This window comes from Geotrypetes seraphini, chromosome 19 (genome assembly GCF_902459505.1).
Source record: "Geotrypetes seraphini chromosome 19, aGeoSer1.1, whole genome shotgun sequence".
In the NCBI taxonomy this organism is placed as follows: domain Eukaryota; kingdom Metazoa; phylum Chordata; class Amphibia; order Gymnophiona; family Dermophiidae; genus Geotrypetes; species Geotrypetes seraphini.
In genome coordinates, this window is record NC_047102.1 from 27,654,417 (window position 1) to 27,678,591 (window position 24,175).

The following is a 24,175-nucleotide window of genomic DNA, read 5'->3' on the forward strand; positions in this document are numbered from 1 at the left end:
TGCCGGCCTGCGCTAAAAACCGCTATCACGTTTTTCTAAAAGAAGGGGAAGGGGGGTTGTGTCTGTAGGAAAATGATTAAGGGCCCTTTTACTAAAGTGCATTAAGCAGTTGACATGCAGGCTAGCACATGCTAACTTTTTTACCACATGAGCATGATAACTGTTCCTATGTGGCATGACAGCATGCATTAATTTATTGACTGATGATTATAACTTCCCAGGGTTTGCAATGAACCAGTTATCTGGATGTATTGCAGTTATTTATTTGGATTTAGCTCAGCCTTTTTCAGTAGTAGCTCCAGGTGAGTGACATCCAGGTACACTAGATATGTTCCTGTTACCAGAGAGCTTACAAACTACTACTAATAATAATTTATTCTTATATACCGCCAGACCAGAAATGGTTCTAGGTGGTTCACAACAAGTAGAGCTGAGCATGCAGCGAAAAACTACAATTCATAATTAGAAATACATCATCAAATTATAAAATATAAGAAAAATAGTTTCTTTAAAAGACAACAGAGTGCGTTAGGATACAAACTTATCAAATAGGTGTGTCTTTAATAATATTCTACAATAGAAATAAGAAGAAGCTCCTAGCATGATTATTCCAAACCAAACATAAAGTTTAGCAGCCTGAAAAGAGAGGCTTTTCTCAAGAAACCTCTTATTGCGACATAATTTAATAGAAGGGTATGTAAACAAATGAACTCTACGTGTAGGCTTATTTGAGTGGTTTAAAGAAAAAGTGAGAAACAAGGTAGGTGAAGATTGATTTATAACAAATGCATGGGCAACCGGTGAAGTTTCTGATAGTAGGGAGTAATGTGCTCCCATTTTTTCAGGCCCAAAATCAGTCGAACTGCAGTATTTTGAACCGGTCTCAATTTTTTAAAGAATTTCTTGTAGGCGCCCGGATAGATGATATTACAATAGTCAAGGATACTTAAAAAACAGATGACTGCACCAGCAAATGAAATGAGCCTGAGGCAATGGAAGATCAAGTGACTCGCCCAAGATCACTTACCACACAACATTCATTTTTACTGTTGAAGAAGGAGATGGCCAAAATGGCATTTTGGTAGGACATTAGTGGGAGGGCTTTGCTTGTTTTCTTTTCTTTCTCTTTGGAAGATGTCCTTGATGCCTAAGCACAAAGGCAAGGTATGGGTGCTCTGCCGTTGAAACGGGATGCGCCGGTGCTCAAGCAGGGTCTCATTACTAATTTTACGAGACATAATCCAGTAGAGTTGGGCTCTTCTGCATTGTCTGCTAGCTTACACTGATTAAACCTACAGCCTTCTACCCTAATGTTGCTGGTTCGAATCCCAGTCACTCTCTCTGATGGAAGAGAAATAAATAAAAGCATTAAAGAGATCCAACTCCCAGTGTCACAATTGTAGTGAAAATTACCATAAAATCGCCATTCTAATAACATCATAATAATATAGTATTATAACATTAAGGACATTGTTCGAACGCCTAACTCTCGCCTAAAACCCAATTCTCTAAAGGACGTCTAAAAATTTGGACGTCTAAACAGCGCTGAGCACGATTCTACAAAGGACGCCTATCTTGGATGTCCAAACTGCGCCTAACTTTAGACGCGCTTTGCAGAATCAGGGCCTCAGTGCCCAAATGTGGGCACCATTTACTGAATCTAGTCCTTAGCACGTAAATGCTTAGAAGCATTGCAAAGGGGGAGGCACGTGCGAGGCATGGGTGAGTCCCACATTTGCATGCATGACTTGCACAATACTGCAAGTTAGGTGCATATGTGCTACATTTAGGCATGCGTATTTATGCCTGTGTACATGCATACTTAACATAAGAACATAAGCAATGCCTCCACTGGTTCAGACCCGAGGTCCATCGTGCCCAGCAGTCCGCTCACGCGGCGGCCCAACAGGTCCAGGACCTGTGCAGTAGCCCTCTATCTATACCCCTCTATCCTGTTTTCCAGCAGGAAATTGTCCAATCCTTTCTTGAACTCCAGTACCGTACTCTGTCCTATTACGTCCTCTGGAAGCGCATTCCAGGTGTCCACCACACGCTGGGGTGTTGCAACCAAAGTGCGATCATATCTACCAGCAAAGTATGCACTATCATTTCAAAGTATCTACTTTTGCACTAGTTGATACTTTATAAGAGTTCATGTGTGCATGTATGCGATCATGTCAACATATTAATGAATAAAATATCACACAGTGGGTGCATACTTTTCCAGTTAAAGCACACGCTCTTGTCTAAAATTCACTTCAAAGTACCTTAACCTTTTCCGTTAAAGGGGCATTAGGCGCAAATCCATAATGCAATTTAATAAATAGTAGCCAAAGTGTAATAAGGACATTAGTATCCCAGGACTTCCTGTGGGGTTGTATCATAAAACACTACACCACGGATCCTCACCATTAAGTCCCCTAGATCAGTGTTTTTCAACCTTTTTACACCTATGGACCGGCAGAAATAAAAGAATTATTCTGTGGACTGGCATCGGTCCGTGGACCAGCGGTTGAAGAACACGGGGCTAAATCGTGGGCCAGACCCCGCCCATCCCTACCCAATCTCCACCCCCAAACCCCGCCCCCATAATAGTACTAATTGCACCTTGCACATCCCGTGCCTCATCTGGAAGCCTTCCCTCTGACGTTGCAACATCAGAGAGAAGACTTCCGGGTTCAGGCGCAGGATGCCCGTAGGAGCCACTGCCTGTGGCTTTGTGCACTGAATCAGTTAGGAAGAGGGAGCTGGTTCGAAGATAACGCCGCATCGATCGCACCGTGGACCGGCGGTTGAAGAACACTGTTTTTTGGGCCTGATGCACGTGCTGGGCCTGTGGACCGGCAGGAAATTTCTGTGGACCGGCACTGGTCCATGGACCGGTGGTTGAAGAACACTGCCCTAGATCAGACTGTACAGTAATGGTAAGGTTCATGTTAGCGATTGGGATCAAGGAAACCGCTAAAAATGCACAAGATTTCTGGAGAAGAGAGAGATAGCGCTAGTGAGAGCCAGCCCATCAAGGGTGCCAAAGGGGTCTGGAGAGGTTGACAAAGGAAAATGTGAAATGCAGTGGGGAAAATTGGAATGGTACAATGTGTCAAACTGAAGGGCCTTGCTTTAGAAGGGCATGCCTATAATGCAAATACATTCAGGGACACGCCAAAATATCAATCGGCGTACAGCAAAGTTTTGCAATGTCTGTGCAATTTCCCATTGCTTATTCCACCGTTCAGATTTGTGTTTGTCTCCTGTGTCTGTCCAGCTGTTTCTTAACTCCCAAATACCACAAGCTAGAATGTCCTGGCACATTTCCCAGTGACCAGCAGTGGGATACAATGTCGCTGTGGATGATAATGGCTCATGCCATTAATCATTTCCTATATCTTAACATTAAAGAAAAAAAACCTTTACACTTCGCCTTGTATTGGTGAAATTCAGCAGTCATAATATATGCTGCAATCTCCGTTTGGCACATGCTTCAAATATTCTTTCTTTGTAATGTCTAAAAATATTGGGTCGAATATTCAAAAAGAATTATGTTCTCAGTGCTAATACATTAAAAAAAAAACTGCATACATTTAAAAAACATTGTTCCAGTTATACACATAATTTAGAGGGTCTTTTAGAAAAGATTACGATAGGTTATCGGCCACAGAAACCATTTTAATCCTTTGGGCCCTGCTGCAGATAACATGCACTCTTCATTAGTAAAAGACCCCCTTAATGCATAGGTTTACAAGTTTATTTCATACTACTTTGTTACTATAGCAATCTAAGCAGTTTAGAATAATAAAATGATTTAACAATTGAGTAAGGAACTCCATAAAAACAAAGAGCAAAAAAAAATTTTAAAAAACAGGACAGCCCCTCAAAGATAAAGCCAACCCCAATGAAATCAAAATATAAGACCACTAAAACCCTACTGGCCAAATCAGCTCTATTGCCCCACATTTTCTCCAAGTCGGCCTCTGGGAGTGAAACAGGGAAAGCCTGCTGGAAAAAAAAAAAACCTAAGCCTTGAGTAATCTCTTGAAACATAATAAGGAGCGCTCCCCCTGAAGCTCTATAGGAAGAACATTCCACAAGACGGGAGCCTGATAAAGTTTTACGTGTAAATCTTATGTGAATGCTGGAAGGTGGGGTTGGGCTCGGGAGAGACAAAAGTTCATGTATATATTTGGATCACCCTTTTTTGGTTGTAGCTGAAGGCTACGTTCAGGTATTTATTTGATTTTTTTTTTTTTCAATCCCATCCTCCCAAAGGAGATCAGAATGGGATACAAATCAGGTACTTGAGCCTTTTCCCTACCTGCCCCAGTGGGCTTACAATCTATCTAATGTAACTGGGGCAATGGGGGGATTAAATGACTTGCCCAGGGTTACAAGGAGCAGTGCAGGGTTTGAACCCACAACCTCAGGGTGCTGAGGCTGTAGCGCTAACCACTACACCACACTCCTCTCCAGAAGGTATTTTCCTGTCCCTGGAGGGCTTACAATCTACGGGGCGGTTCTATAATGGTGAACAAGTTAGATGCCCAGATGCAGAGCACCGAATGCTAATTGTATAATGGCATCTGGGCACCAAGATTCTATTATCGAATAATAGCACAGCTCTGTGCCTACTTATGCCATGTTGATAGCAGGTATAAATTACATTATATTACATTACATTAGTGACTTCTATTCCGCCTATACCTTGCAGTTCAAGGCGGATTACAAAAGAACTGATTGGACATTTCCAGTGACGTTACAATATATATATATATATATTTTTTTGTTACAAAAGAGGTAAGAAAGCTGGATAATTTCCAGAAGAACTTGCAATTGGATAGTAAGATGACTGGACATTTCTAGGTAATATTACAGATAGGTTACAAATAAGATTACATTACATTTCAGGGATCTGTATTCTTGGTTGGTATTTTGAGGTGGAGGAGATTACCTAGGTGGAGGTTTTGGGAGGGGAATTAACCTGGGAGGAGGGGGAAGGGGGGGGAGGGTTAAGATATCTGGATAAAATTTTTGAAAAGCAGGGTTTTGATTTCTTTTCGGAATGTTTTGAGGTCGCCCGTTGCCGTCAGCAGATTGGAGATGGAGCGGTTAAGTTTTGCTGCTTGCGTCGCAAGAAGGTTGTCAAACATCTTGCGCTGAGTGCCCTTGAGCGGAGGGAAGGCAAAAGGGGTCCGGGTTCTTCTTTGTTTTGTGGTGAGGATCTGATTTAGGCGGTTGTTTAGGTAGGAGGGGGGCAGAGCCGTTTAATGCTTTGAATAATAGACAGTAGAATTTGAATTGAATTCATGTTTGTATAAATCAACTATACAATGGGAGGGATCTTATTGAAAGAGAGTACCCAGGAAAGGGACTTGGGGGTAATGGTGGACATGACAATGAAACCGACGGCGCAGTGCGCAGCGGCCGCTAAGAGAGCGAATAGAATGCTAGGAATAATCAAGAAGGGTATTACTACCAGAACGAAAGAAGTTATCCTGCCAATGTATCGGGCAATGGTGCGCCCGCATCTGGAGTACTGCGTCCAATATTGGTCTCCGTACCTTAAGAAAGACATGGCGTTACTCGAGAGGATTCAGATGAGAGCGACACGTCTGATAAAAGGGATGGAAAACCTTTCATACGCTGAGAGATTGGAGAAACTGGGTCTCTTTTCCCTGGAGAAGAGGAGACTTAGAGGGGACATGATAGAGACTTACAAGATCATGAAGGGCATAGAGAGAGTAGAGAGGGACAGATTCTTCAAACTTTCAAAAAATAAAAGAACAAGAGGGCATTCGGAAAAGTTGAAAGGGGACAGATTCAAAATGAATGCTAGGAAGTTCTTCTTTACCCAACGTGTGGTGGACACCTGGAATGCGCTTCCAGAGGACGTAATAGGGCAGAGTACGGTACTTGGGTTCAAGAAAGGATTGGAAAATTTCCTGCTGGAAAAGGGGATAGAGGGGTATAGATAGAAGGATATAGATAGAGGATTACTGTGCAGGTCCTGAACCTTTTGGGCTGCCGCGTGAGCGGGCTGCTGGGTGCGATGGACCTCAGGTCTGACCCAGCGGAGGCATTGCTTATGTTCTTACCAAAATGCAGCTCTTTAGCTCTTTGAGTTACATGCATTAATGTTGGTCCTGTCTGTCCAAATTAGGTTGTAAGATCTTTTGTGCAGGGACCGTCTGTTGAATGCTAAATGTACAGCACTGCGTACACCTTTCAGCGCTATAGAAATGATAAATAGTAGCAGTGGTCCAACATCTGCTCTTCCCTCTTATGTTAATGTGCTATGCAAGTTGTGCACATCGCTTATAGAATGACACCGAGAGTGCACCTAACACACACACAAGAAGTGGCGTAGCAAGTGTGGGCGGCGCCAGGGGCGGTGGCACTCCTCCCCTGCCACACACGCCTCCCCTTCCCTTTCCCCCATACCTTTTAAACTTTCTCCGGCACGCTGCCCACGTCGGTGTCGGCTCCCTTCGGCGTTACTTTCTAGACGCGGGTTCCGGAAGTAACGTCGGAGAGAGCGCCAAAAAGGTACGGGGGAAGGAAAGGGGTGCGCGTGGCAAGAAGAGGAGTGGGGAACAAGCGAGTGGGGGTGGAGAGGAGGAGGGGTGCTGCCGTGCCCTTAGGAAGAGTGCACCCATGGCGGACTGCACCCCCCTGCACCCTCCCTTACGACGCCACCCTGCTGTATAAATACAGAAATGACACTTCAATATAGGCACTAAGTTTGTACCTCAGGCAATGTAGGGTTAAGTGATTTGCCCAAGGTCATGAGGGGCTGAAGTGGGATTTGAACTAGGTTTCCTTGGTTAGCAGCTCGCTGTTCTAATCAGCAGGCTATTCCTCCATTCAAAGTTGTATGCCGAGCTATGAAATTTAGTCACTGTGCTTATAGTTTGTACAGCTAAGTTAGGCCACAGAAAAAGCAGATCTAAAAATAAGTATGTATATTCATCAATGCCCTTTAAACAGCTAGAGAGGAAGTAGCCTGTGATTAGAGTAATGGACTGAGAACTGGAGAAGCAAGGGTTGAAGCTCTGTTTCTGCTTCTTTTGATTTTGGGTAAGTCACTTTATTACGCCTTACCTCAGACACCCACTTAAGGGAAGGGAATGGGGACTTGTAGTCTGCCTTTTTGTGGCTTTGGCATTCAAAGCTGACCTTCAAAGCGGTGGGCTCTGGAGGATTAAGTGACTTGCCCAGGATCACAAGGAGCAGCACTGGGATTTGATCTCATGACCTTTGGGTGCAGAGGCAGCAGCTCAACCAGTGAGCCACACCTTCAGTCTGTCCTAGTATGGCAATTCATATGTTCTTATGTGAGCCGAGTATAGGGCGATCAAGCCATTGTGACATCACTGATGAAGCTGGTTCTTAGGCACTGGTAGAATGAGACATTGTAGGTACTTAAAAGACACAATGATATGAACGGGGTATACCCTAGGGCAGGGTTGCCCAAGTCCAGCCCTCGAGACCTTCTGGCAGGCCAGGTTTTTAGGCTATCCACAATGAATATGCATGAGAGAGATTTGCCTGCACTGCCTTCTTGGTATGCAAATCTCTCTCATGCATATTCATTGTGGATATCCTGAAAACCTGGCCTGCCAGTGGATCTCTAGGACCGGACTTGGGCAGCACTGCCCTAGGGCATTACAATCTAAATTGAAGCTCACATGCTGTTCTTAAGTGTGGAGGTCAGGGAACCATACTACTTGTAATGCTCTAGGGCATACCCCGTTCATATCATTGTGTCTTTTAAGTACCTATTTTTTAACTTTTGGGGCATTTTTGGAATGAGACATTATGACATCACAATCTCACTCTGGAATGTTGCTATTATTTGGGATACTGGACTTTGATGAAAGGGAATGGGGGCTTGTATACTGCCTTTTTGTGGCTTTGGCACTTCAAAGCAGCGGGCACTGGACTTGCAGGAATGGAATCGGTTACCTCTGTACATTCGAAAACAGAGTAATTTTGATGTTTTCAAGAAGTTACTGAAAAAACATCTATTCTGTCACTTGAAATATTGGCAATAAGGCATTTGTGATGGTGTAAGCACTGGTCGCTTATTTGTTTGTGTCTTTTATATATATTTTATGCATATTTTATTGTGCATGTTTATAAAAGGCGGGTTATTAAAAAAAAAAAAAAAATTTGTCCAGGGTCACAAGGAGCAGCACTGGGATTTGATCTGATGACATTTGGGTATAGAGGCAGCAGCTTTACCTGTGTGTGTGTGTGTGTGGGGGGGGTGGAATTCTATAAATGGTACAGAAAGTTAGGTGGTAGGAAGATCTGCGTTACGACCAGTTCTATAAAGGTCGCTTGGTGCTAAGCACCTTTGACAGAATACTGCTTGATGGAAATTCCCAGTCCCAACTTTGGTCGCAAGGTCTTACAACTGCTGAAACCTGGCGTAAATGCTGGTGTGCAATAGAGAATGACACGGTGACAAAATTCATCACCGTTCCCGTCCCTGCGGATAACCGCGGGAAACCATCTTCATGTCATTCTTTAAGGAAAGAGGGAAGAATCAGAGTATGAATGGCCACAACCACTGACCCGCAAGCTTTGCTTTGAAGAATGCCGGTGTAGAAGGACTGAGGTTGAAACAGACATTACAGAATGACAGTCTCTGGTATCCAGAGCAGATATTGTGATGTCATAATACCTCATTCCACCAGTGCCTAAGAGCCAATCACATCAGTGATGTCACAATGGCTTCATTATCCTTGGCTCACATAAGAATCAGAGTATGAATGGCCACAACCACTGACCCTCAAGCTTTGCTTTGAAGAATGCTGGTGTAGAAGGACCAAGGTTGAAATAAACACTAGAAAATGGCATGGGTTTATTTCCCGCAGTTACCCGCGGGACGGGAACGGTGATGAATTTTGTCACCGTGTCATTCTCTAGTGTGCAACCAATGGTGCATAAATAACCCTGTTTTATAACCCTGGGGCTTATTTTAAAAAAAGACAGACGTCCAAAAGACAGCAATCGGACATCTTACTAGTCAAAACGTCCAAGCGGACATTCTCAAAACAGACTTTCTAGATGTTTTTCTGGTTGTTTTGTCTCCAGTGTATCCAAATTTTAAGGGAGTGTGTTAGAGGTGTGTTTTGGACGGCCTTAGGGCAGGTTTGGGACTTGGCCGCTCGTCAAGTGTAATCAAACCTTTAAAAGATCCTGGGCTTTTTGTAAACATTTGGAGCGAGTCCTGTTTTAAAAGCATCTAAATGCTAAAAAGGTATCCGAACTGACCAAATGACTACTGCAGGGATTAAGGCATGATCCTTACTTCCCCCTCCCCACTGGTCAGCAACCCTCTCCCACCCCCCAAAGATGTAAAAAAAACAAAAGACAACCCTCAGTACTTTCTAGCCTGTATTACGATGGGGAGCTGAAAAGTTCTCAACCCAAGCAGCTTCAGATGTTAACACAGATATTTGAGCCCAGAGAGCAGAGGTTACTGCAGTGAATTTTGCATTAAAAGTTCCAGGTACAGATAGAAACATGATGGCAGATAAAGGCCAAATGGCCCATCTAGTCTGCACATCCGCAGTAACAATTATTTCTTTCTTTCTCCGAGAGATTCCTCGTGCCTATCCCAGACCCTCCTGAATTCAGACACAGTCTGTCTCCACCACCTCTTCCGAGAGACTGTTCCACATATCTAGCACCCTTTCCATAAAAAAGTATTTCCTTAGATTACTCCGGAGCCTGTCACCTCTTAACTTCATCCTATGCCCTCTCATTCCATAGCTTCCTTTCAAATGAAAGAGACTCGACTCGTGCACATTTACATTACGCAGGTATTTAAACGTCTCCATCATATCTCCCCTCTCCCGCCTTTCCTCCAAAGTATACAGATTGAGATCTTTAAGTCTGTCCCCATACACCTTATGACGAAGCCCACACACCATTTTAGTAGCCTTCCTCTGGACCGACTCCATCCTTTTTCTATCTTTTTGAAGGTGCTTATATTGTATGGTGAACCCTCAAAAACCTACTGTACCGACATAAAGATGACACCTGCACTACCAGTCTATTTAAGAGAGGAAGAAAACATCAACAAATTTAAAATGAACTTAAAAACCTTCCTGTTCAAGGACGCATATAACTTATGACGTCCCGTCCAGCCCAGATCACTGATTAATGCCTAAAATAAGGCAGAGCATAGTTTCCCTTCCCAAGTGTGCTATCCTTTTTTCTCTGCGTCTCCCATAGACGATTGTAGTTCTATCTCTCTTCCCCTATGTCTCGGTCTGTCTAAAGTGTAAATAATATTTTCCCAATTTTATATTTTTTAATGTAATGTATACCACTTTGACAATTTTTAAAGGCAGTATATCAAATTTTAATAAATTTGAAACTTGATAAGGGCTATAGTTGTGGTACAGTGTGTTTTGGGTGGGTTTTGGAGGGCTCACCATACAATATAAGCAAGATATAGTGACATCTGTACTTGGGTCTTCTAATGTGAAATTCACTACAGTACTTCTTAGATGAGCCCCTCTGCTATGCTCAGCTGTCTGAACAGTTTGCTAAGAATGCAGGCTGCTAGCACATCTGAAAAACTGGCTTTTGGACCTTTTTCATGTGGACATCTTTATATTTGAGAATGGCCAAAAATGATAGACGTACTAAGGACCAAAATGTCTACATAGGCCATTAAAAAAAGAAAAAGATAGATGTCTTACTATTTTGAGAATGGATTTCTGGACGTCTTTCCCAAAATGTCCAAACTCAGACTTAGACGTCCTATCGAAAATGCCCCTCACAGTATCTAAATTTTGGGAAAATAGAATCCTGATTTGCTCATCCCCCTCCTCTGTCCACACTCTCTTTTGAGTTGCTTAGATACACAATGTTTATATGCATAGATCTGCCTATTCTGTAACCTGGTGTAAATTTTTGCACCTAAATTAGGCACGGATCGCCCTAATTTTACAAAACTGCAGGCAAATCCCACACCTATGTTTAATTATATGCCCGGATCCCAGCATCTAAAGATGTGCATGCCCATTTTAATTGATGTCAATTAGTGCCGAGAATGGATTATTACTACCACTACTAATCATCATTTCTATAGCGCTACTAGACATACACGGTGCTGTACATCAAAACATAGAAGAGACAGTCCCTGCTCAAAAGAGCTTACACGCTAGTCAAGACAGACAAACTGGACAAGAAGGTGCATCAATGCACTGTACTCAGGTGGGGGGATTAGAGAGGGAAGGATAAGACCGATACTGGTGCTTAGAAGGTAAATTTGACCATGTCTCCCCGCTCCTGGCCAAGCTCCACTGGCTTCCGATAATCGCCAGGGTCCACTATAAATGCGCCTGTTTAGCTTTCAAAATCCTATATGGTATCTTCCCTCCCTTTATCCCTCTTTCTTGGAATTCCTCAAATCCTAATACCACCAGATCCTCCCACAAATTAAAACTATCCTTCCCCTCGCTAAAAGGCATTTCCCATACAGGAAAGCTAGGGACCTCCCTCCACTTCAAAATCACTGAGCTCTGGAGCAACCTTACCTCCCCCCTTCGGAACTTGAGCTCTCTCCAAGTTTTCCGCAAACATCTGAAAATCTGGCTTTTCTCAAAAAATGTAAGTCTCCCTCCAACTTAGGAATCAAGGAAACTCTTATATCTTGGCATCCCAAGTCCTCTAAATTTTCTTCACACTTCTACCTCTAACCCTCTGTTGTAGTTCCTTCCTATTTCTCCTACTGTAAACTGCGTCGAGCTCTACGAACGTGGAGATGATGTGGTATACAAACATAAGGATTAGATTAGAAGGTGAGTTGGAGTTTGGAATTGAAGACTGCTAGAGCTTTGACGTACCCATTCAGGCAGTTTGAGCTAACGCTCAATTAACAGTACTAATTGGCTTGGTTATCAATTAAATTGTGTGCAAAAATCGGGCGTGAAGACCATATGTGCGCATGCAATTTTCCTAGCTATGTGCGGTTGGCTGTCCAGGGTCGACATTAACCCCTTCTTTTACAAAGGCGCGCTAAGCGTTTAGTGCACACTAACTGATTTAGTGCACGCTAACTGATTTAGCACGCACTAAATGCTAACACGTCCATAGGATATAATGGACGCGTTATCGTTTAGCGCACGCTAAATCAGCTACCGCCCCTTAGTAAAAGGACCCGTAAATATCAACAGTAACTGGATAACTGTGCATACCACCAAACACGGATAGGTGCTAGCACTGAATCCCTGGCATTAATTCGGCCTTTGGGCTGTTGGATATGAGCATAACTCTTGAGAGTCAAATTGTCCGATTTGCTAGTGGTCAAATGGAGTCCTAAAAGAAGACATCTTCAGTGGTCAGAGTTTGGGTTAAGGTTGCCGACTAAGCTCAGTTGTTTTTTTTTCTGGACAGTCATAGTAACATGGTAGATGATGGCAGATAAAGACCCGAATAGTCCATCCAGTCTGCCCAACCTGATTCAATTTAAATTTTTTTCTTTTTAGCTATTTCTGGGCAAGAATCCAAAGCTCTACCCAGTACTGTGCTTGGGTTCCTACTGCCGAAATCTCCGTCAAAACCTCCTCCAGCCCATCTACACCCTCCCGGCCATTGAAGCCCTCTCCAACCCATCCTCCCCCAAACGGCCATATACAGACCGTGCAAGTCTGCCCAGTACTGGCCTTAGTTCAATATTTACTATTATTTTCTGATTCTAGATCCTCTGTGTTCATCCCACGCTTCTTTGTATCAGATCTAGTCATGCTGTTACCCATTTGCACAGATATATAGTACTTAAGTTCTGATTTCCCTGGGAAAACCAGGAAACCATCTCCTTTCATGCAGTGAGGTAACATTAGGATTGGATCAACTAGTTTTGAAAAAAACAATTACTCGTCATCCCTCATTCACGTAATCTGGCTTTTAGTTCTGTCATAAGCTCTTAGACAAGTTAATTTAGTTTCCTGTACTTTCGTTTATCCAGCTGTAATTGGTTATCATCATTATTCATTGCAATAATAACACTATAAATTATATTTTTCTTGCCATCTTCCCTTCAAAATCATTTTATAGCATCCGAAGCAATGTATGTGGTCATCTACCCCTGAAGCAGCTTCAGGCATGAGCTCATATTTATATGTAAATGCAGATGATCAGGATATATATCACTACTGTGTCAAAGTTTGGGTTTTCAACAGATTCCAAAACATACTTGGTTGTTAGCCTACTGCCTGCTAGCCATCGCTTCACTTGTTTGGAAAGAACAGCTCATATGTTTTGCTAATGGTGAAATGGATAGCTCTAACAGAGACCTCATTCAAAGTGGGAAAGCCCCACATCAAATCCAATATCACACATATTGTGCTTGCCTATTGGCCAAAACTCCATCTTCCGGTTATTTGATGTCTACTGCAAATCCATGACATTTCTTTTTGTCTCGGTGTTAAGAGATTCGTTATGTGTACCATAAGAGTAAGTGTTGTAACCTAAATTGGAGAGAAAAATACTAGTGTTCTAGTGAGATTTTTCCTTGGTACATTGGTACTTTCTTTAATTTTGTTTCATTTATCTCCACTTGTCCAGCACTATGCCCAAGGTGGTTCAAGATCATAAAAATTAACAGACCATACCAAGCCACAAATTATACAACACAAAATAGCATAATACTAATACTGATGTAAAATAATATACTAGACATATGCAGAAATTAGCTTTAGGCATATTTGTTGTTTGGAACCAGGCACTACTGGCGCTAACGTTTAAAAAGGAGATAGGGGGGTGAGTGGGGGGTGGAAGACAGTTGCCCAGGAGCAGATAGTTTGATGTGGAGTATTCTTGAAGGATACTGTTGAATCAGAGCATTTAAGGCGTCCCAATAGAGACATTTCAAAAATAGTGAAAGAAAGCAAAGCAGATCTACCTTTGCACTATTCTATAGCACTAGTTCCTAAATCATCTTGAACACTACTGAAAAAGGGGTGTGAGCAGAGAAGAGCATGGGTGGGTTGGGGCATTCCTAGAAATTAGGCGCAATATTATACGAGGATTTACGCTGACTTTTGGCAGACATAAGACCTCGAACCCAGAGTTCGGCATGGGAATCTGCACTAAGCATTATTTTAGAAAATTGCTAAAGACACAACTATTCGATAGGCTGATATCCTAATGTTCTCTGCTTTTTTAACACATCTTTTTAACTTTATTTAGCTTACTTCTTCTTTTTTTTTTTTTCAGTTTTAGAATCATTTTAATTTCTGTCACAAGAAATATTTAGGAGGGTGCTGCGGTAGCGACAGCAGCTGCTTGGCTCCTCTGAACTGACACTCTTATCCTGGAGGATAAAGGGATAGAGGGGTACAGATAGAACTTGAGGTAGGTTATAAAAGTGGTCAGAAACCACTTCACAGGTCGCAGACCTGATGGGCCGCCGCAGGAGCGGACCGCTGGGCGAGATGGACCTCGATCTGACCCAGTGGAGGCAACTTCTTATGTTCTTGTGTGGGTTTTGGCCAGATGATCCGTGTATTCCTGGTAAGGAGACTTGGTGAAGACAGTTTCCTTCCACAGATCAGGGGTCAAATAGCTGTAGGTCTTAGAGATTGCATCGAAGGTGGCATTTGCAAAGTTTCCCAGTGTGGCTGTGCAACCCCTGGCTGAGGTGTAGCAGTCATCGATACCTGCCATCATCAGTAACTTCTTTGGGACTGGGGCGGAGACTATGCCAGTACCGTGGGGTGCAGGAATCAACCGCACTAGAACTGAACCACAACGACCAGTGACTTTGCAAGGAACAGTGTGGGGCTTGCCAATCTTGTTACCCCAATAGCCACGTCGAACAGGCACAATGGAGAGTTTAGCGAGGATAATTGCACCATGGATAGCTGTAGCAAATTCCTTAGAGCACTTAACACCGAGTCCAACATGTCCGTTATAGTCACCAATGGCAACAAAAGCCTTGAATCTGGTTCGCTGACCTGCCCGCGTCTGTTTCTGGACTGGCATGATCTTCAGAACCTCATCCTTCAGCGAGGAACCCAGGAAGAAGTCAATGATTTCAGACTCCTTAATAAGGAGTTTGTATTTTATCTTGATGTATTTATTAGAATTGCATGTACTGCTTTCCTGTTGTTAGTCGCGTAGAACCTTCCCATGCCCATGTGGGATCCCTTAGAGCAGGGGTGTCCAATGTCGGTCCTCGAGGGCCGCAATCCAGTCGGGTTTTCAGGATTTCCCCAATGAATATGTATGAGATCTATTAGCATACAATGAAAGCAGTGCATGCAAATAGATCTCATGCATATTCATTGGGGAAATCCTGAAAACCCGACTGGATTGCGGCCCTCGAGGACCGACATTGGACACCCCTGCCTTAGAGGGTTAAGCCAAGGGAACCTGTGGGATCCCTAGGATAGTAGACTTGGGGGTGGGTCAGTAGAGTGGGCAGACCTGATGGGTTATGGCCCTTATCTGCCGTCATCTTCTACGTTTCTATGTTTCCCGGTATGGCATATAAATAAATGATTATTATTAAAGGTTCCTTAGCACCTTTCAATGTATCTGGCCGTACATGTATAAAAGACATCCAAATTAGGGCATCAAAAAAAGTAACTAAGCTCTATTCTAAAAATTGTGCTCAAAGTTGGATAAATAATCAGCACCTCACGCTCATCCCACATAAACGTACTTCATCTCAAAGGACCTTCCGAGATAGCTATCTGTTAATGATCAGTGATAGATGTAAGTTATTTCACCAAATCATCTTCATTACTCCTGAGATTCATTCATTCGTTGCGAATCTTCAAAATATGCTTTAAATTCTCAATTTTTCACTTATTTTAATGCTTAAACTTAATGAGAGCTAAACACTTATCTGAATTGTATCGGGGGTAGTGACGATGCCAAAGGTTGGGTACCATTTACAGAATAGCACTTAGCACCAAGATCTGCACCAAATTTTAGGGGTGAGGGTTAACAGAAACTGAACCCTGATGTAAATCCCTGTGCCTAAATTAAGTGCGGATCTCCCAAATTCTTTTAACACTGTGTGCAAATCCTAGAAATGCTCCCAACCTGCTCATGCCTCCAGTGGAATAGCGAGTGAGGGAGGCACCTGGGGCAATGGTGCCCGGCATCACCACGCTGTGTGCCCCCTACTTGTCCCCGCCGTTCTAACACCCCCCACATACCTTTTGAAATGTTTGCCTGTGTGAGCAGCATCTTCCACCTCCTGCTCGCACCAGTTTCAGCTCCCCAATGACATCATGTTGTGGTCCCACAAACAGGAAGTGATGTCAGAAAGGAGCCGAGGCCAGCGAGAAGGAGGTGAAATATGCTGCTTACATCAGTGAACATTTCAAGAGGTACGTAGGGGCACAGTAGGGTTACCAGACATCTGGATTTCCCCGAACACGTCCTCCTTTTGAGGCCATGTCCTGGGGATCTGGACAGCTTTTCAAAACCCGGCACAGCCTCCTCAAATTGCGTCGGGCAGGGAGGAAATTCACGCAAGAGCAGGCAGCAGGTTGTGGGGCTAGGGCGGGATTACGGTGTTATAGGGCGGAGATGGGTAGAAATGGGTGGGCCTGGGGTACGGGCCTAGAGGTATGGATTTTCCAATTGGAAATCTGGCAACCCTAGGGCAGAGAGCAGGCGAGGCTTCAGTGCCACAGCCAAGGCAGCACCCTGGGTGGTCTGCTCTCCTGCCCCTCCTTACTATGCCACTGCATGCCCTTCACATGGCCACTCCCCCTTTTGTATCCATGTAGAATAATTTAAGCGCACATCTTCATAGACTGGTTACTATAAAGATGCATGTATAAATTCCAGTTATTGCCACATAGTGATAATTGCTTGTTAGTGCTCAAGTATGAGCACTAATTAGCTCGTTAAGCAATTTAATTATGCACAATTTTGAGCCTTACCTCCCAAATTCAATATATAGTGCCATAGGTTGTGCACATCTAGTTTTTGCACTCAACTTAATTGTTTAACAAGACCAATCGGCACTGAGAGTTGGCAATTAACATCTCATAACTGAGGCTAATTGGTATTAATCGGAAGTTATGGGCACAGCTTGGTTGGCACATTCGACAAAATGGTGTGCGACAATTCTAGTGTGCAAATCTCAAAAGGGGGTGTGGTCAGGGGGAGGAGCCAGGGCGAGGGCGGGTCGTGGGCATTCCTAAAAGTGGAGCGCACTCTTATTGAATTTGCCTGATCTGTGTACAACGTAGGCGCGGGTATTTAGGCCTGGTTTTTCTTGACCCAAATGGGTGTGCCTAAATGTTAGTGATGTATACGGCTGCTAAGCCTGATTCTACGTATGGTGCATGCCTTTTATAAAAATTGCGCTAAATGCCATTATGATCCGCTCCAATACTTTAGGAGTTCTATAGAGAATTAGGCCCTACAGGAGTTATGTGGTCACCATGCCGCTGCTATAACATATAGCAAAAAGACAAAAGAGGAAACTGCAGACAGTGTGTACAAGGTGCAGGCTGTGTTTATTGAACCAAATATAAAATGCGGTAACTATTGTCACCCTTTTTTTTTTTTTTTTTACAAACCCTGGGACCCGACACGGTCCGTGTTTCGGAGAACACACCTTCTTCAGGGGTCCAGTTGCGGTGTACGGTTGGATCGCGTTAATTGATTTAACACAGGCGCTTTGCTTATTATCAATTTATATTGCTGTTTGTTTTAACCCTTACAACTAATGGACCCCTGAAGAAGGCGTGTTCTCCGAAACACGGACCGTGTCGGGTCCCAGGGTTTGTAAAAAAAAAAAAGGGTGACAATAGTTACCGCATTTTATATTTGGTTTAATAAACACATCCTGCATCTTGTACACACTGTCTGCAGTTTCCTCTTGTTTTTTGCTTGCTGTTCTTGAATTGCGGACACCGTTGGATTTCCTTCTTGTTTGCCACTGCTATAACATATAGATAGTGGTTGAATATCTCTACTATTCTGATAATTGAAAAACCTCCCCCCTTGCTCTGCCTCAAAACCTGGTCTCGTACTATATGGCTATTCAGTTAGATTTTTAAGGCCTGCTGGTATCTGTCAAGAGGCCAAGTATCCATGAATAGGGAAGTAATACAGTGTTCAGCTGCCAGTGAATGTATGACTTCCTGTGAATACCAGTCTAATACTGTTCTGCTATGTTACTTTATTAAGAAAAGACCTTGGCATAGCCTGTTAATGTCTGTTCTGTAACGGCTATGTCATATTATCTCATTTTACTAGTTAAAATGGCTTTTTACCTTTCTCACTTACTGCACAGTTGAATCTTTTTGACGTCATGCCGTTTTTCTTCCTTTCATGACATTATCAGACAATGGATAACACTTGCCTGATACTGTAGTCACCGAGTGTGTAAAAATGAATTTTTTGAGAAGCAAACTGAGCATATATGGGTAGGAAGCCATTAAGCAAACACATTTAAAACCCTTGAGAGGCTCAGCTTTACTAAATGGCTTTTCATTGGAGGGGCTCTTTAAGTCTTGCTTCTTTTTATGTGTGTTATTATTATTGGTATTTCACTGGAAACTGTTGAGTTAAAATTAGAACTTGCCTATGTTCTTATGATGTGGGTTTTTTTTTTTTTTCTTTACAGGAATCAGACAGCAATAAGTTATGTTCCCTATATTCCTTCCGAAATACCTCTACCTCACCACACAAAGCTGACGAAGGGGGTCGTGAGCGCAGTGAGCTAATGGCCAGCGCTAATTTTGGAACGCCGGAACGTCGCAAAGGAAGCCTCGCAGATGTGGTAGACACGCTAAAACAGAAGAAACTAGAAGAAATGACAAGGACCGAGCAGGAGGGTACGTGTTGTCATTTTTTCCTAAAGATTCTTTAAAAAAAAAAAAAAAAAAATCGTGTGGGATATTGATAGCCTGAGAAGTACATAATTGTCACTAGCTGGGGAAAAAAAAAACGACGACGAAGTTGTCCATAGGTTACCATGGCGATGGCAGCTTGAGATGCATTAATGGAGTTAAACAGATATCTCTGTATCTTTGCTGGTCTAAAACTTTCTGTGAATTAGGTGATGCCTTTTATAAATGAGGTTTAATCTATAAATAGGCAGCTATTCTAAATTTGTTCTAGGAAGAGTTAGTTTATAAGCAGATTTTATTACGCTGAATAAGGGGGCCACACCATCATGTATTCTGTTCTGCTTTTGTAATCCTAGTAGGCCCAGATTGACCTCTCTCCACATTCTTGTTGTTTGTACTGTTTTATTTGTTAGTCACATCAGCAACCCAAAATTTTTCCTTCCTGTCTGGCCTCTTTTATCTAAAATTTCCTTGGCTGCTCAGGAGACTCCTACCTCGCCCCCAAGTCATTTGTTAGCTCTGAATACGCCAATGTTGTGATCGTTTAAACAAAAGTGGTATTGGCTAACAGGTTGCTATCATCTCAGAAAATACAGGTTTTTGGGAAACTAAAGAAACATATTTTTTCAGGGGGTACTCCTTCTAAATTTCCCTAATACATTTTGTGCTTGGTAGGATGGCATAAGGTGAGTAGAGTTAATTTGACCCTACCTTCTCTTTAAGGAATGTATATATTATTGCTTTAAAAAGTTCCTCCCCCCCCAGTGGTTTTTTTTCCTAATACACTTCTCCCTCCGTATTTGCAGTTTCAGCATTCGCGGTTTCGATTATTCATGGTTTTTAGCTTGCTGGCTCCTCCCCCCAAATTACATCAGCTTGCATAGAGAAATCGCCGATTCCAAGCATTTACAGAGAAAATCGCCAATTTCCAGCACTTTCTTCTCCGTGTTTTGCCTCTCCTTCAGAAACAGACCAGGTCTCCCACCATGTTATTTGCGGGTTAACCATATTTGCGATGGTTTTTAATAGAAAACAGCGAATAACATATGAAAAAGTTATTTGCGGTTTTTCTGTATTTGCGGTTCTGTTAATCCCCTATCACAGCGAATACAGAGGGAGAAGTGTACCATATAGCAGAGTGTGATGGATAGAATCTATCTATCTATCTAAGAATTCATTCCTGTGTCTTGAAACATCGGTGCTTGTTTTCCTTCACTTTTTATTGTACATCATTTGGGGTCTTTGGAGTTGGTCCTTAATAGCTATAAGATAGGTGTTTCAGGATACTTCCAATCAATATTTTTGTGTCTATCTATTTATGCCCTTCTATGAGAACCAGCTCAGTTTTCATATACAAGTTATCCTGAAAAAGAATCCTATTTGTGGCCCTTTTCAGATCGTCTTATCACGTTTGCAAAAGAGAGTGAAAAAGAGTCAAGGCGAAAAGCCACCTTTTGTGTTGGCTCCTGAGGCTTGCAGGCGAGAAGCCACAGCGTGCGCGCAATCAACCACATAGTCCCCAGTGCCTGATCCATAAAAAAAACTGGCCTATTTTCTCCCTTTATCACAGTTCTAGAGTTGTCAGACCTCATTAGAACTGGCAAATGCCAGAACACGTGCACTGTATGTGTAGCCCAAATATTTAATCAAGAGAGTCCCTTGGTTGCTGAAGATAAGTCATCTAATGAGAACTCGGTGTGCACAACAGTGACTGAGGAGGTCAGCAGTCATTACCTAAAAGAATATGGCACAGCTGGTTGAATTTGGCTGCTGTTTTGATTTAAATGGTCAAGTACTGCTTATAATCCAGGACAGTCTGTTTCTAAAGGGCAGAACAAGTGCTTCAGCATCGTGTACAGCTGTTTTAATCTCATTTTAATAATGCTGGTTTGGTCATTATCGTGCCCTGTGCATCACACTCGGACCAAAATATTAACTGTCTCTTTAAGGGGATAAATATAGCTCAGGATAGATTATAGATGGTTGGTTGTTTGGGGGGGGGGGGAACTTGGGTTATTTTATATATAGAGATAGATAAATAAGAGTATTGACTGCTTTTACAATAAAAATTATTTGCAAAAAAAAAAATTAAAAATGGCATTTTACCCCCTTGCTTTGTAATACTTCATCAGGCCTGCAGATTGTACCTTAACACCGCACTTCTTTGATTGTAATTATTTTCAAAAAGAGGGAAATGGAACAGGGTGAAATGTGTTTTAAACCAGGGGTAGGGAACTCCGGTCCTCGAGAGCCGTATTCCAGTCGGGTTTTCAGGATTTCCCCAATGAATATGCATTGAAAGCAGTGCATGCAAATAGATCTCATGTATCATGTATTCATTGGGGAAATCCTGAAAACCCAACTGGAATACGGCTCTCGAGGACCAGAGTTCCCTACCCCTGATTTAAACCAAAGAACATGTGCACTGCTAATACTCAGTTATATCTGTATTCAGAGACATTTTCTTTCAAATTACATTATCTGATTCTAGGAGAAATGGCTAAGGATAGTGATAAACCTGCAGACCGGGAATTAATTATTTGGGAATTTTTTTTTTTTTTTTGCTTTAGCTCAGTTCTGTTCTCGGCTTTTAAAATTAAAATAGACAAGTAGACCATGTAAGCTGATATCTTAAAGGTTCTGGCCGAGATCAACTTAGGCCTTTTAGTAGCTACATATTGCTTTTGAAGGGCTGCCCCATTGCTTGCTACTAAAAAGATAATTCTATAAAAAAAAGTGCCTAGTTTTAGGTGCCAAGAAGGTGTCTAATTGTTACCTACTTTATAGGGTGAGGCAAAAGAAAAAAAAAAAAAGTTATCGGTAATCCCTCTAGAGATTTTTCTGTTTTCTCAGCAACTGCTTGGAATTTCAATCTGAAAATTTAAAGCTTTATTTGTTGTTGTTATACTGTGCCGAGTGGAATGAGATCATCTTTAAACATGGCAAAGTAACAGACTTTTTAGTGTGCCCACCCAGCGATTTTTACACTTTCAAAAATGTTTGCACTGATAAACTACCATTATTTGAAAGAAGAAAAAAAAGAGGGGGGGTACCAGCTTACTTTCAATAATGTCACAGTGATGTAGACTTTTATCTGGGGAGGCTTCACCCAAAGCCGCAAACAATCACCAAATTCAAGAAAATGCTACAGATGATCTGGGACAGCCTGCCACACAGACTAATCGACAAGGCTGTTAAGAATTTCCCAAAGTAAGGCCCAGATTCTCAAAACTTTAACGCCGTCGCTAAACTGTTTTCCGGTGGTTTAGCCTGTACGCAGTTTAGCAGCGGATTATCAAAAAGATTACCTCTGTCTTTAGCGAGGTTTCTAGCAGTCTCCGACACTGACATGCAAATGGGCTCTTCAACATTGAAATGAGCCCTCCAGTGGATTCTTAAAAAATGCCGTGCAATTTTCAAAAATAAATGACTGGTCCAGGGGTGCCGTTCAGTGTCAGAGACTGTTAGAAAGCCCCTGTGTTGTGATGCAGCGAGAGAGATGCCCATTCTCTTCACTGTATCACAACACCCCTTCCCTGCAGTGGTGGCAAATACAATCCCCCCTCCCCCTGGAACAGCGGTGACACCCCCTTGCAGCAGGAGAGATGCCCACACTCTCCCGCTGCCCTAAAATTCTGGCCATGACCGCCCCCTGCAGTGGGAGACATGCCCACACTATCCCGCTGCCCTAAAGTCACCGCCGCGACAACCCCCTGCAGTGAGAGAGATGCCCACACTGTCATGCTGCCCTACGATCCCTGCTGCAACCTGACCCGACCCCCCACCCCCTTGCAGCGGGAGAGATGCCCACTCTCCCCCACTGGCAAGTAGCCCCCCTTCCCCTGTCTCTGCCGTCTCCTTTACCTCAAAATAGATGACCCGGAGGGACACGGACTCCCTCCTCCCAACTACCTGCATCATCTAAACTGGGCCTTCTCCTCCCAGGTGGCCTGTGCTACCTATGTGCTAAAAGTTAAAGTTTATTTTGTAGCACTAGGGGCAGGTCTAGGACAGAGATTGCCCTTACTGTCTACATAATGGGTGGCAATACAGGTTCATACGCTAGTGTCCACATGTTAATGGGAAAATTAGAGTGTGGTCATTAGGAAGAAAAATGGAAAAATCTGCCAGTAAAAAATGGCCTTTGCACCTAGGAATGACCCTTGTAAGGATATACGAAGGCCACTTTTTACCACTGCTTGGTAAAAGGGCTTCATAGTTTGTAAAATTACCCACTAATGGTCAGCCATAACATATTTAATTTATTACTAATTTCTGGATGTTGAGTGGTTGCTTAAATTCATTGAGTTCGTAATAAAGGCATACATACTTATACAAGACTTGTGTACTTATACTAGCTGATTACTCAGTGTTGCCCGGATATTTATTTATCCCAATCTTCCGGTATCGATAGACTTCTATTCAGTGATTACGCCTGGTAAAACGGGAAGTATTTGATTATGTAGTTCGTGGACATTTTCATTTTTAGCATCAAGAATGACTCCGTCTATGGGGCTGAACTTGGACTTAAACAGCATTGGGAGTGTCAGTATTCATTTGAGCGAGGCCGAAAACTATGGATTAGACACTAATATCTGTCTTTTTTGATCATTTTTACATGTCACCCCCCAAGGTATTTTTTCCCAGATAGTAAGTCATATGTATACCAAGTTTGGTTGAAATCTCTCCATGCATTTCAGAGTTATGCTGGAACATACATACAAAGATTCAAAAAATATCACTCCAAAACAAAAGCACCACACAAGCCAAGAAAGCTAACTTATTACTTAAGCGAAAGAAAAGCCTCAGACAAACGGAGAGGTGTACGCACCCACACTCTTCCACCAAAGCATCATAGGCAAAAAACTTTTGCACAAGTTTAAAGTTTACAGGTGGGAGCAAAAAATAAGAACATAAGAATTTGCCTCCGCTGGGTCAGACCAGAGGTCCATCGCGCCCAGCAGTCCGCACCCGCGGCGGCCCATCAGGTCCATGATGTCCGAGAATAATTAATGGTAAAAAACCACTGAACACAAACAGGCCAGGCCGACGATCGTTTCGTGGCCGGTAACCACTGCTTCAGGGCCTTAGCGCCAAATCCAGGCTATCCTATAACACAAAACACAAACCCAAAAGGGAAATGAAGCAGTGGTTACCGGCCACGAAACGATCGTCGGCCTGGCCTGTTTGTGTTCAGTGGTTTTTACCATTAATTATTCTCGGCTATTTTTTGCTCCCACCTGTTAACTTTAAACTTGTGCGAAAGCTTTTTGCCTGTGATGCTTTGGTGGAATAGTGTGGGTGCGTACACCTCTCCGTTTGTCTGAGGC

At 42.8% G+C, this 24,175-nt stretch overlaps 2 protein-coding genes across 16 annotated transcripts in view; one reads left to right on the forward strand and one right to left on the reverse strand.

Moving 5' to 3' along the window:
* SOX6 (SRY-box transcription factor 6) overlaps positions 1-24,175 on the forward strand; it is a 945,693-nt gene that overhangs the window by 417,460 nt on the left and 504,058 nt on the right. For all 15 annotated transcript variants that reach the window (XM_033928339.1, XM_033928344.1, XM_033928338.1 and 12 more), the window contains one exon: positions 18,620-18,830. In XM_033928339.1, coding sequence (XP_033784230.1) covers positions 18,620-18,830 — 211 coding nt within the window. The remainder of the gene's footprint in view (positions 1-18,619; positions 18,831-24,175) is intronic.
* On the reverse strand, positions 14,220-15,069 carry LOC117352151 (40S ribosomal protein S2-like). Its single transcript, XM_033928348.1, has 2 exons — positions 14,498-15,069; positions 14,220-14,329 (listed from the first exon to the last, which is right to left on the reverse strand). Exons 1-2 carry the CDS (start codon positions 15,001-15,003, stop codon positions 14,272-14,274), a joined length of 564 nt encoding a protein of 187 aa, XP_033784239.1. The 5' UTR covers positions 15,004-15,069; the 3' UTR covers positions 14,220-14,271.

What these genes read in the sequence shown, in the direction of transcription:
- LOC117352151 (XM_033928348.1), bottom strand. Translation starts at nt 15,003, where the DNA reads ATGCCAGTCCAGAAACAGACGCGGGCAGGTCAGCGAACCAGATTCAAG. An exon ending in CATCTGGCCAAAACCCACAC is followed by an intron (nt 14,330 to 14,497) that starts AAGAACATAAGA and finishes ATCCTCCAGGAT; the next exon opens with AAGAGTGTCAGTTCAGAGGA.